General features: G+C 43.9%; 1 protein-coding gene across 2 annotated transcripts; it reads left to right on the top strand.

Moving 5' to 3' along the window:
- The first annotated feature begins 290 nt into the window (after positions 1-290).
- Positions 291-11,348, top strand: LOC124273214 (homeobox protein OTX2-like). Of its 2 annotated transcripts, none has more exons than XM_046708429.1 (6): positions 291-349; positions 544-612; positions 2,658-2,714; positions 6,049-6,324; positions 8,240-8,394; positions 9,963-11,348. In XM_046708429.1, exons 3-6 carry the CDS (start codon positions 2,708-2,710, stop codon positions 10,533-10,535), a joined length of 1,011 nt encoding a protein of 336 aa, XP_046564385.1. In that variant the 5' UTR covers positions 291-349; positions 544-612; positions 2,658-2,707; the 3' UTR covers positions 10,536-11,348. The 2 variants fall into 2 exon arrangements, with proteins under 2 accessions (XP_046564385.1, XP_046564386.1); XM_046708430.1 differs by having other exon boundaries at positions 6,109-6,324.
- Positions 11,349-14,424: the final 3,076 nt, after the last annotated feature.

The following is a 14,424-nucleotide window of genomic DNA, read 5'->3' on the forward strand; positions in this document are numbered from 1 at the left end:
CACGTGTGACTGGCTTCCTTACAATGGCGCTAAATCGAATCTAGGGAGATTACAGACAGATTCAATGTGTAGATGCAACTTTGAAAGTCTCTCAGTCTCAACACATTGCAACGAGTTGTTCTCAGTCAGCGGAGGGGGCGTGACCAAGCTGTCAGTCACATGATCGCTCGTCACTGTCAGCCAATGGCGGCGCAGCTGTAATTGATGGCGGGCGCTGATTGGACAGGCGGGGAATTGAAGGCGTGGCTATTATTATTTATTTGGGCGATAAGATGCTGTGTGATCAATCAGAAGTGTTCGCATTTATCAGACGTAAGCGGGTTTTACGGTGCTAAGCCACATTCACAAAGTAAGTACGAGTCTTTTAGGAATGGCATTTCTTCACTTAATGCTTTGCACATTCCGATCCAACATATTACTTTAATAAGTTTAAGCCCCGAAATCCCTGTTAAACTGCACTTGTGAGGTTGTCTCCGAGCGAGTCACTCGCCTCGCGGCTCTGCGTATTGCAACTAACACAGAATTCGGGATTTCCTTTCACAGGTCGAGAAAACTTGGATACTATCGTGGAGAAAACGATCAAACTGGCTACTGATATTTCTACCTATAAAGGTGAGTTGAATGTTTTTTGTGATATTCCGTATGTACTGTCTCTCGGGTACCTGGCCCGGAACTCAACCCCGGCTCCGACCCTCGGGCTGCCCGACCCCCACCTCCACCCTGTCAGACATTACGCTGTCCCACCCTTACTATCCCCATCGCCACCCTGGGTCGTCATGACACAGTTCACGTGCAATATCGATATTACCACAGTCAATATAATGACGAACTTGAGTTCCCGGATATTGACGCAGTTTAAAATATCATTTCGTGTGATCAAAATATCATTTCTGAACGATTTAAAATGTTTTCCAACAATCTATCAATATAATCTACCCCTTAATTTTATCTGTAATATTTTAAACTACAAATGACACTTTAATTGTGCTCACGTTAGTAAATATTCTTTAATTAGTGACAACTGTATTTTGAAAATTGCTCCAAATCGGTGTATAAACATTGCTGTATTGGGACAAAGGGGCCCTAATTAAGGCTATCTGAGTGAGTCAGGTAAGGGGGTTGGTGAACACAGGTATTGTTTCTTCTGAGGTCCAATAATGATAACAACTCATCGCCGGGAGAATTCCCCCCTATATAGGAATGCCCCATCCCACACCGCCTAGTACCCCCGCATAGTCCCCCCGAGTCACTAACGCCAAGTAACGGGTAGTTTGCTCTGCCCACCTGAACGCGGTTCACAAGGAATACCTTTGCATGGTTCTGGGTGCCCGATATATACATCAACATACAGGCAAGTTTTATTTGAACCCACGTATATTGAATTTAGGGGCGTGCGAACAAGAAGGAATTTCTGCACATGGTTCGGACGAAATTATAAATATTATCAACGTTATTTGTATTTTAAAAACACCTCCCTAACAAATCGCATGAAAATGAGCATGATGTGTCTGCATCGGGTTTTTAAAAAATATGTCCAAGTTCAAAATTACAAATGTTTTAATATCTACTAATTTATATATATTTGGTTCAAATAATGGCGATATACGGAAATGTGAATTGAATTTTAGATATCTCATAATGGCGAAGTTATTCGCAAAAATAGAAGCAATAATAAGTCGCTTTTTTGGCAACACGTGCTAGCTTGCATGTAATTGTCGCCATACAAAACAATCTATTTTTGTATTGCAAACTGTCGCTTCAAGGAATGTTTTTGTAAAATGTTATACAAAAACGTGTCAACCCAAACAAGTATGAAAATAACACATATACATTGTTATTGTTATGATTATTTCTATAAACAGATTTGTAAACATAATGTTTTCTTGTCACAAGTTTGTCCAGATGGTCAACTGTTTACCCAAGCTTTACGCAATGTACAACGGTCGCTCTTAACAACTAGCAATACTTGACCCTTTTGGTTCGAACAAACTGTTAAAATTATAAATAAGATGTTTTTAAATTGAACTTCACTTTCATATATTCACACAGTTATTCTTAAATGTAGGAAAATTACAAACATTTATATTTGTAACCCACATTTCCAGTGAATAGACAACTGTATGTAGTTTATTTCTGACCTGACTGGTAAATACCATTGGGAATGTAGCGATGCCATAATGTCGACCTAATTACGTTTGTTGCGAATTAAGATAAAAGCAAATATTCAGGTTGTGTGTCTTCCTCCTAAGCCCGTCTTCCATGGGAAGTCCAAGCAGTTGACTAGACATCCGCATCACGTTCGCCGAAAAAAAATAGCACAATCTCCTTTTAATGTTGAAGTAATAGACATAGCCAGTTATAACTATTTACACACACCGGTGAAAACATTTTCTTTGGATAATAATTTCAAAAATGTGTGTGACATTAATCATATGCTTAAATAATTTTACATGTTACAATATGAAATAGGAAGGACTGAAACAGGGTGAAAATTAATGAATAAATACTGGATTTAATCTTGTTAATTTTACAGAAATAATCTAAAGTGTAAAAAATGTTTTAGTTTTGAAATTTTTATTTTTACATGTCATGTTTTCAGAACCTACTCCCAATTTTTGTTGTGTATGTTTTCACGGAATTATCTCCCCCTGTTTCAGCTCCCTTCCCATCTTATCCTGCCGCCGACCAGGCCACAAGCACTGTCCAAATGAAGAGTATGTATTTCTTAACACTTACCTATCTACTATCCTACCCCAGACACCTATAGATGGAACTTTTTGTTAGATATCCTATATGATTAGCAATTAAGAACGAACACAGAGTGTTAAGATCTGGACCTTAAATATTTGTAATGTATTTGGCCGATAGGGTCCTTCCGGTCCCTGCATATCGCCGTGACTTGATGATTAAATATGTCATTGTTTACTCCAATAATTCATCAATTTACGCTCAAATCACCCGCTGCTCTTTAGATGCTGTTTCGAGTGATTTGCCGATAATTAAGGCGCGCATATGTGCACTGGGAGTCTGGGGAATTTGTAAAGCGAGGTTAGATTAAGTTGTAATAGGGACGAGAAATGACTCGCAATAGTGTTGGTGGTTGTTCGACGATGGTCTAATGACTCTGGAAGTTTGTCTGGCAGCGATCAATGCTCGTCAGGTAACTTCAGGTGGGACAACAAAGACCTTCCTCGTTCGTCCTAGCATTTACTAGATTAATACATCAACATTGAACTGGATGCAGTGATTGAAGGTAGAGCATCTCCGGGGTAATCGCCAGCTTCACAACAAAGCTTCGCTAAATGAAATTGAAGCGGATCTCAACATCGCTATAACACGCGTTCGTCTCACGTGTAGCTTGGCTTTTTATAAATGCATTTGTTAGATTAATATCTCAACTGAAAGTGTCCATTTCGAGGCACAGATAGCTTTCTGTCGATGTATTTTTCTTCTTTAAAGCAAACATAGCTTTGAAATAGCTAATTAGAGGAAGTTCTTTTAGCTCAGTAACATCGGACTATATATGTTTCATCAGCTTTAATGTACTCGTTGCAACGTTAACGACGAACAAAAGACAGCCCCATGAGCATGCATTGTCCAACTGGTTCCTAGCGACATCGTGGACACCAGGAACGTCATATTACCCCGCTTGCTATCAAGGCTGCATTAAACCGTATTAATAATTGAAAAACCTCCGTCCCGCTGCTTGCTATTTAGTGCTAATTTTCCGCTTGCTTGCATGCCAGTATGGTCATCAGTGACTGGACAAATGAGTAGGGAGTTCCACCCGTGATATAAGAACTAGCCAGTGTCCCACGAATGACCGCTGACCCTCTCATCGCGTGGCTTGTGAGAGAAGCCGGCCTGTTATCGTTAAGCTTGTGACAGTGTATATACACATTATTACACAGTCCCATGAATAGCTTATTGGATCACGGGTAATCGACTATGCACAGCTGAAGCTTGAAGTCTACAAATTGGGCCAGAAAAATTTGTTCGAGTTGGGCAGTTTTCGACACAAAGCCGTGCTTATTATGTATATTTACCTTCAACTGATTGTGGTAAGAAATCTCTGCTTGTTCTAAATTGCGGATTAGAATGTTTCAGTCGTAATCGAGTTTGATATGGAATTTATTGTAGTCTGTCAGATATTCGATAAAATCCAATTATGTGTAAAAGTTGCTATATGCCTCAGCTGTTGACAACTTGTCAACACGTGTAGGCCACAAGGACAAGAGGTTGACAGGGACGTCTTTAGTTAGTTGTTTTAATGATAAGACTTTTCTCACCCCAGGGGACCCCACTCCCTACCATCAGGCCCTCTCGACTCGATCCACGTCGAAAACCCTAATATTACCCGGCGTTGGCTTAGAGGGAGCGAGACTGGTGGGGGTCGGGTGATGCACGTGCACACCCTGGCCCCTCCCCGCCCTTCGCATAGCCATATGCTGCTTAATTTCAATCTGTGAAATCGGGTCTGAGTTCAAACCACAATTAAATTGACTCGTACAAATTTTGAAAACTGGTGAATAACGACGCTGATGTGCCCGGTCGAGAATGTCACCGCATTTTGAAACATGTGATCTCAATTTGATTTTCTATGTAAATCGTTACGTATTTGCATAGCAGTTATTGTGACTTGTGTAGGGTCGGGAGAGCTTGTATAGGCACACAGCTTAAGTTGGCTGGTGAATTCGATCAACTTGTTCACATATGTCGAGGGAAGCGTTACGGTGGGGACTAAGGTTTCTGTGTCGCCTCAGGTACGTCTTTTCCCCCAACACGTCGGCATGATCAATACCACGCGAATACCGACACGAAATCTGTAGATACAGAATTGATTTTTACCTGACATGCCCATGTTGTCATCTCCACCTCTGCCCCTCCCCCGCTGGTACCACCCTGCGCTCACAGGTGGGGTGTTCAGTTTCTACCTGGTCTCCCAGAGCTACCTGTACCTGGGTATCCGAACTATTATTTCCCAGCGTGTCCAAATAGTTATGGGTTGTCAACAACTTTGGCGATGTTACGCTTAACAAGCTAAGGCATATGTGGGTCGGGTCAGACTCGGCGTCAGACCGACTGCACGTGCTGCACGAGCCTCGCATGATGTGTAAAGTCAAGACGATGATAACGTTGATGATAATTTAGAAGAAATAATGGAAAATGTGATAATTGTAGAGTGTTGAGGCGGTGATTGGACACGGGCACGTGGCACGTTGTGTTCAGGGCTCGAGGCGAGATGTAAATTACCGGCCCATCTGACAGTGTAGCGGAACAAGACAGTCACCCAGTCTCAATATTGTACAGTCGGGGGAGTATTTGTACTTCTGCAGCGTATCTGATAAGGATGTAAACAAACATGTGATCTATCTGTGATGTTTCTGCATCTTCTTGCTTATCTCATGTTATCGTGTTATTGCGGGACCGTATTGACACAGCGTGAACGTGCAAATGGCTATTACGGCTATTACGCCAGTGTCACATCGTTCAATTGTTGCCTTGATAAGTCTCCCATCAAATTAATACTGCTAATTTTTACGAGATTATTACAAATAGTAACAGTCCTTTGTTTTTTTCTTTAACTTTTTAATTACGTGTCAAAAATAGAATTGTTGTAAATTACAGTGATCGCGTTGCTATAGAGGTATGCTAGTAACAAGGACAAGTCGCGATAGACCTCCGCCGTGCAGGTGCCAGCTTGTGGGTGGGGGTGCTTTCTTGGCCCCGGGGTGGAAGGCGGATTACGTGTAAGACAATGTGTCCAAATGTAGCAGTTTGACAGGCGGATTTTCATTGGGTGGCGCGGCTAAGACGGCAGTTGATAATCCGCTACACTTCATTACGGGCGAGTTAGGCTTCATTAGATCGGCTTCTACCTAGCGACGCATGTAATCCCTCATTTAACACTGGGTTAACATCCATTTCCAGCCATACCCGAATTACCTGCGTACCGGTGCTTCGAGAGTTTGATTTTATTTTTTTCTTTTGGACTGTGTCCTTACCCTGGTGATATTTAACTCACGGTGCCTCCTCTCCCTCCCGCAGACTTGTACCCCTCCACCTGCACCCCGACCATCGCCGCTGACTGTCCGGCTTCTCTTGCAGTGTGGTCCGATCGCTACCTCACCCCCACCACCGAGTCACGTGGTCTCATCCCCACACTGGATTCTCTCCCCACGGACGATCTGAGGATGGCCTCCATGGCCTACCCACCCGTATCCTCCTCTCACATGTCCAAGGCCGGCAACCCTTACTCCGTCAACGGCATCAGCTTGACCTCCCCCAACGTGGACCTCCTGCACCCAGCGATGGGTTACCAAGGTAAGGAAACCTTATTTTTTCGCCACCCAAACTAACATCGTTTATTATTCAGAATTATTTCTAAATTGATAATTATATATTTTTCAAATATTGTAACAAAAATTATATCCTTTCATAATAAATAAATATATTTTCGTCAAATTAAACGATTGATTCCAAGGAAATCATCCGAATATTCCGCTATTTACAAGTTAAAATTTTTAGTGTTTGTGTCTGTGTGTTAGGGGATCTGTGAGAAAAGCTATGTTAGGACTCTACAACGAGGCGAGGCGAGTTCTATAGTAAGGTGTCAATGAAGTAATTATATAGCAATTCTAGCAGTAGCGGGTTAGAGGGTTTGAGACACGGGTTGAAAGAAGGCCCGGTTGGGTGTAAGGTGCCCATTACTGTGAGACATTCATACCTTTTATGTCCGTGTTTGGGCGGCAGGTAAAGCCGTATTGTTGACTTTCACCTGAAAGAAGAATGGATACGAAGGACTGTCATGTTAGAAACTTTCTCAATGCTATCAGTGACCTCAAAATCTCAACCTCGGTCAAATCAAAATCAAAACCATAACAGTATAAATATTAAAAATATATCACAGATCTGTTTTATTTTCCCCGTTATTTATATTATTAATATTTATTCAAACAGTTTGGTTGAAATATTTACAAATGTCAAAGATCGGCTTAGGGTTTGATTGACGTGCGTTCTCTTAATCCTGATATAGACTCCTTGTTGGATTTAGTGACCCAGTGTTAATACGGTACGACATATTTTATTTGAGGGACTTTGTTGACTGTGGTTGTAATCCGCAGTAATGGTGTCCACACTCCTAGTGGCTCTTCACACTTTTGTTGACAGTTTTCCTAATCCCATGTTAACCTATTCTCTCTCTCGGTTTCCCCGATCCAAACATTACTGTTCCCAAATTTCTATTTTTGTATCGGGGATTACAGCGTCGAAGACTCTGTTCCCATCTGCCGTTCAAAGACGGGTAGGGCTCTGCCAATTCACACGTTTTGCAGGAAAAATAAACTCGCGTCAATAGTGCGTTGTTGTCGGTAGGCCCGGCATGAGATCCTACAGCTCTGAACACGGGTATTCATCCAGTCACGACTTCCATTTAAAACTGCCTAGCCTAACTGAAAAGAAAATTGCATTTTTATGAGATAGACTCGCTGAGGGTGGGTGGAAGGTACTCCACGGGCAAGCGAAGCTACTGGCAACGTTGATGGGCGCTTTTGTGCACTGGGCAGATTGAAGGGGGGCCTTTGATGGGGACGGGGAACGCGCCCCCCCACCCCATATCACTGTCTCCGGACCAGTATTAACAAAATACTGAAATTGTCAATTTAGCCCTGTTGTGTATCTGTGATTAAAACTATTATTGCATGCGGTAGTTAAAGCCCGGATGTATCGGAGTTGCGAGTCACGAGCCCCACTGTCCCCAGTCCGTCTCTCTCCCGGCATTCAACTGGCAAAGCAAACAGATAAATTTCGATTTAATGGAAGCAATTTTACACTCATTCACTCCATGGCTCATTTATTTCCATCAAAGATTCCGGCTTTTTAAGATGTGTAGGGGACAACCTAAAAACCAACAGAATTCTATAGAAATCGAAATGGCAATTTCAAGGATTTATGACACAATAAAAGGTCGTGTTGAATGATTCAAACGGAATCAGGGGAATATGTAGATCATTCAGCAGGTAAACGTGCATAGATTGTATAGACCGAAGACATCTTCATGGCGTCTTCACAATGCATTGTGTAAGGTGTCAGAAAGCAACGAGCACCACAGAATGGGCGTTACGTAGTTTGACACTTCCAATCAGGAGAAATGAAAGATTAAAGGGGTATTCTTCATGCAACGTGGAATGAGATTTATCTTTCGCTATGGTCACTAATTATTTTGTATTTTTTTCTCCAGGCGGTAATCCAAGGAAACAGAGACGTGAGAGGACAACCTTCACCCGCGCCCAGCTGGACGTTCTTGAAGGCCTATTTCAGAAGACACGCTACCCCGACATATTCATGAGAGAGGAAGTCGCCCTTAAGATCAACCTCCCCGAATCCCGAGTCCAGGTAAATATAAGCTGATGCTATCCCTATCGACTATCGTTTCCCCTTCTGTCCCACCTCTTCAGGAACCATAGACCCCGGAAATATCTGATGATAATTAAACGAGTAAGCCGGCATTTAACTCTCTAATCGCGTAAACACTGACTCTACTAGCTGTCCGTATCTCTTAGAGGGATAACCGACACACAATGCATTAAACAAACGGGGATCACCAGTGTTTAATATTTCTATCATTATATTGACGTCTTCATAATGAAATCAAACAACGGGATGATGGGACGTGACAGACTGTTACAAGTTAATGCCTAGTTTAACCGCTGGTGTCTGATACGTCTTCTACAGTAGGGACCATCTGGTCCAAGAGCTAGGGTAACCGAGCCCCCTCATCCCTCCCCGCCCCACCCCTGAATATGCCGCTGTGGGTCCTATATCGCTAATCACTCATCAACGCTTCATTAATGTAATAGGCAGGGATCACAGTCTCCCCCACGCGGCAATTACACATCATTTAGTGCTAATCTGTCGCACATTATCATCTCATGAACTGGTTGCTGCAAAACAACGTTTAGCTAAAAATCCCCAAAACATCGCCTCACAGACTGCACTGAGAAACCCGGCGGCATATTTTGTATATTTTCGATAACAGTGGAACAACACAATCATCCATGACGTATTAATGGGGGTTTGTTTTGATAGGGACAATTTCAATGATGCCCTTCGCTGAAGGGTAAAAATTAATTGTGTAAGGATAACCAGTTTCTTGGAGCTGGTCTTTGTTTGACCGTGTAGTGGGTAGGATGTGGACATTGTCTCCCTTGACGGGTCTGATGCAAGACTGGTCAGCCCTGGCCTGGTATGTATGCCCTAGGGGTGGTGTGTACACTTACTTTGGACAAGTCAATTAGGCCCTGTAAACACCTCCTAATGGTCCGACCCTGAGGGGGCCTTCGCCCAGCCCGTCCACCCTCTTGAAAACTACCCTTTGTAATACTTTCTTTCACTGCCAACCAGACTCCAACTGAAACTTGCTAGTTGGCCATCTTACCCGTGTGTTAATTGCTGCCCTGTACACGATAACACTAATCCTTTACACCCGTGAAGGCAGCGGACGGCAAAAACACTTTATTGTTAAGGGTATGAATTCCTTTAGTGATACTAGAAATCCCGACCCTTGTATTTCTCTGCCCCAAGCTATACCACCCCTGTCCCCTACCTGGCTCTAGTGCCCACTCCAGTCACCGTCCGCCCCTCCCCCCGATCATGACCATTCTTTTTACACGTGGGTACCGCTGCATATCTTTAGGCGATAAATTCGTAGAACATGATTGTTTTGTTCTAAATGCTTACTTCTATCTTTGATAAGGAGTTAATCCTGGACTTTGTCCTTCTTTGTATTTTGTTATCAGTGAGAGATTATCATCAACCGTGTGAGCATCTTGTTTGTAATTATGCAATCATTGTGAAGTATTGTTTTCCTCAACACCTGTGATGGTGATGTTTGACCGCACCTGTATCAACCATGTCATGTTTGACTGTTTGCTTCGATTCTCACATTCTCCCTTATCTTGCAGGTTTGGTTCAAGAACCGCCGCGCCAAATGCAGGCAGCAACAAAAGGCTCAGGAACAGAAGACCAAACAGCAACAGGGGGGTCAGCCTAGCCCACCCCAGACATCCCAGTCCCCCAAGAAGGAGCCGAAGACACCCCCACCCCAGGCACCATCTCCAGTCACCTACAAACCCCCAGTAGTCAGCACCACACCTCCTAACGGCAGCTCCCTCAACGCTGCAACCTCCATCTGGAACCCAGCAGCATCGATGCCACCCATGAACGAACTCATGTCCAATAATAGCTGCATGCAACGCTCCTACCCTATGAGCAACGGTCAAGCACACTCGTATAACCCCCAGGGCTATGGCCACTCGTCCTACTATGGCAATATGGACTATCTGAGTCAGATGCAGCTCCCGGTCATGTCCAACCAGATGCCCAATGGTATGGGCAGCATGTCCAACACACACGGGAACCAAATGACCTCATACGGTACCCTACCCTCTGCACAAACGCTCTCAAGAGGTAACCATGGTGACTGCTTGGACTACAAAGACACAACCTCCTCCTGGCCCAAGTTCCAAGTTCTATGAACAGTGCAAAGAGACACTTCGTGAACATTTATCAAGTGAGGTTTCGAGACTTCCGTCACCAGAAACTAAGCTAGTCTGGTGGCAACGTTGCCACAGGAACAACCTTCGTTGAGTTGCACCACAGCACGGTTGAAGTCCGTGCTTCGTGTGAAGTCCAGAAATGCACGATCACTGCCAGACAATCGACAAGAGATGTTGTGTACCACAGTCTTGTGACCAGTGACGTCATCGTCATCCTTGTGACGTCAGGAATCCTACCCGTCTGTGTGTTTCGTTCCAACCTCTAAGCCCAGCGAAACGTGCAAGTTCCCGCCCCGGTGGGAACACCATTATTTATATGTGCACTACATCACAGTCGGTGTCGTCCATCGATGTGCCCTCCTCCTTCAAGACCTTCAGACAGGGATATTGTGTAAGAAGCCTGTATATACTCAGAGACTTATATGCCCACCACGGGCAAGCTAGGACCCCGGGCATACCACCAGTATTATAACGGTCACAACGTCACCCCGCCCGCCATCACGACACCGTCTCGACGTCCACATGAGCTTGCGACGTCGTCGTCGCCCAATGCTACCTTGTAGCGACAACGAAATGCCCTGTCCATCAATTGTAAATTATAATCGCCACGTGACCGGATCTGCAATGTAGTATTAACTTACACCTGTACTCATACCTTGTTTTCTTTGTCATTTCTCTCTATTTATGGCACCTGAAGGTGCAAACAAAGCGATGATCATTAAGCACCTTTTAATATATTTAGTGTGACTCAAGAAATTTTGAGTTAGTGAATAAATCGTTGTTTTATGAAAATAAATGTTGTTTTGATTTTAACTGTTCCCAGGGGCAGGGTAGGCTAGTGGCTAAAGCGCTCACTCCTCACGCCGAAGAAGGGTTCGATTCTCATATAGGTACAATGTGTGAAGCCCTTTTAGTGTCCCATGCCATATCGCTGGAATATTGAAAAAGCGCCGTAAAACTGTTTCCAGCAGCTGAGATCGTAAAGTGAGTTTATTCAAGTTAATATTTGTACAGGATCATATATCATTAACCAAAACGCCCATCTGTGTTGTCTGAATCATCAGCCGGCCTAGCTGCGGATCTATATTCTCGTATATCGGTAGTGCAAGCGTATGCTTTAATCAGCGAACCCAAAACATGGCGGGTCCTGATGGTAAAAAATCGTGTATTGAAGAGATACACTGAATCCGATCTGAGGACTATTCTACGACTCCCAATACGGTTACCCTATGACCCCGTCGTATATTCCGCTTTGATCTCACACCTCTGGTTGCCATGGTGATTCCCTGCTCGTGCAACTATTTGTCTTCAGTTCTTCTCCGTGTTGATAACGAGGTCTATTTTTCAAGGGTGTTCCTTTCGGACAAAGTGCAAACGATATTCTATCAAGTACTGGCACAATAACAAGCCCTGAATCTGTTATCGATATGACTTAATTTTCATATTTTATCCCAATTCGCTAGCATGCGTGCGTCCCCTGTACAGCATGTGTATGTTTGTGGAAGATATGCGCCGCCACTCTCACCTCCCAACGTGACAATAACCCTCTCCTCGGGTTTTGTACCCCTATACAATACAAGAGGGGGGACTCGCATATCTGAGGGGCAGGACGCCGTACTACGGAAACCCGTCCCGAAAACGTCACCGATGTTGTCACCGACTCAAGCTTGTGACCAACAACCGAAAACGAACAGAAAAATCTAAATTCATTTGTTAGTTATTGTATTATATTATTATTAAATTAAGGCATTTATTATATACCAGTGCAAGGTACAATCAAACACCGTTGTGACGGTCTTTGAGTTGAACCTACAGTTATCTCGAAGCGAAACTCCCTGCGTATTCCTACTTCAGACCACAGGGGCTTGTAACGCTAAAAACTGCCATTAAGGTATATACTGTCACTGACGGGGTCTTACTACTATTTATTTATATAGTAGTAAGACCCCGTCAGTGACAGTATATACCTGGCAGTGTTTAGCGTTACAAGCCCGTGTGCTTCATACATTGTTTTGCGTTTGTGTCGAACTTCGGATAAGTCGAAGTCGTTATGTATGTCCCTTCGACATCGGCGGTGTTTGTATTTGGTTTCTTATGTCATGGATATTTTCCACATGCATTACAATCACACGTAATTAGCGGCATGTAATTCGATGTACACATAACGGTAACTAGGTATGACGTGTAGGCATGGGAACTGACGCCATAGGACGTGTGTGTTAGGGTGGGGGTACACCTATAACGTATGTACACATAACGGTAACTAGCTATGACGTGTAACCATGGGAACTGACGCCATAGGACGTGTGGGTGGGGGTCTATGTACACATAACGGTAACTAGGTATGACGTGTAACCATGGGAACTGACGCCATAGGACGTGTGGGTGGGGGTCTATGTGTACATAACGGTAACTAGGTATGACGTGAAACCATGGGAACTGACGCCATAGGACGTGTGTGTTGGGGTGGGGGTGGGGGTCTATGTTTACATAACGGTAACTAGGTATGACGTGTAACCATGGGAACTGACGCCATAGGACGTGTGTGTTGGGGTGGGGGTCTATGTGTACATAACCGTAACTAGGTATGACGTTCAACTATGGGAATTGACGCCACAGGACGTGTGTGGGAGGGTGTTAGGGTAGGGATGGTGGGGGTTGGGGTCTATTAGACTAACGCTTAGTCTCTGAATATATATAATTTTGATAGTAACAAACAAGCCCATTTAAATTGAAAAGGAGCCCCAGGGAGACCAGAGATTCAGAACCTGAACCTGAGGAAATCTAGACTTGCTTTATTTAGGGCTTTAGTACTGCAGAGAGAGCTTGGCAGTAGGGAAAATAATGTGGTTCAGGGACTGTGAGACAGACTAGGGGTCTATGTGTACATAACGGTAACTAACTATGACGTGTAACCATGGGAACTGACGCCATAGGACGTGTGTGGGAAGGTGGTGGAGGTGGGGGTGGGGGTCGATGTGCACATAATGGTAACTGGGTATGACGTGTAACCATGGGAACTGACAGCATGGTAGGGGTGATGGCCGTGGTGGCTCTGGGGGTGGGGGTCGATGTGCACATCAGGGTTACTATGCAGGTATGGGGTTTCTCTAATGTACACATCAAAGGAACAGGGTAGGGACGGGAACTGACAGCACACAACCTGAGCTTGTTGGTTGGGGGTGGGCCGATGTGCATATCAGGGTACCTAACAACATGGAGCTTCGGGGTTCGATGTGTACATCAGGGTAACAAACGGTATCATTAAATGGGGTAGATGTGCAAATAAACACAATACCTTGATATTATCATGACAACAATAGACATGGCGTCTTAATGCCGGAAACTGAACAAGCACCTGGCCATGCAAGGATGCCGGATGCAGGACGCCTAGTACATCGGTAACCATGGAAACAGAAGAAACAGAGGAAAAATAACTATGCAGGCATTTGGAACAATGTATAGAAACTGCATAAGTAGTGTGATCGGTTTTCCCATGACAATACGCCAGCTGTCAACAACAGCAACAAAAGTTGAACTGTGATATATAGGTCAGGTAACCTAAATCAATGACAACTACACATAGTCATTCGTTACCGATAAACATGCAGCTCACATATCTTCCACTTGTGTTATTTATTCAAGGTCCGTGTAAACATCAATATGACCCTTTTAACCACAATTAGTAGACTTGTTTGAAGTGAACATAATTATTGCAAGTGCATGTTCTATATTGATCTTCATCTATACCCGTATAAGACGTGTAGATTCCTTGCCCCCTATCAGAGGAGTCACCGCGACCCTCGGAGCCCTACCTTGATGGCGTCTGTATTGAATGTCTGTACACACAGTGTCAGTGTCTGTGTGT

This window comes from Haliotis rubra, unplaced genomic scaffold (assembly GCF_003918875.1).
Source record: "Haliotis rubra isolate DU_JTF1 unplaced genomic scaffold, ASM391887v1 Scf178, whole genome shotgun sequence".
NCBI lineage: Eukaryota > Metazoa > Mollusca > Gastropoda > Lepetellida > Haliotidae > Haliotis > Haliotis rubra.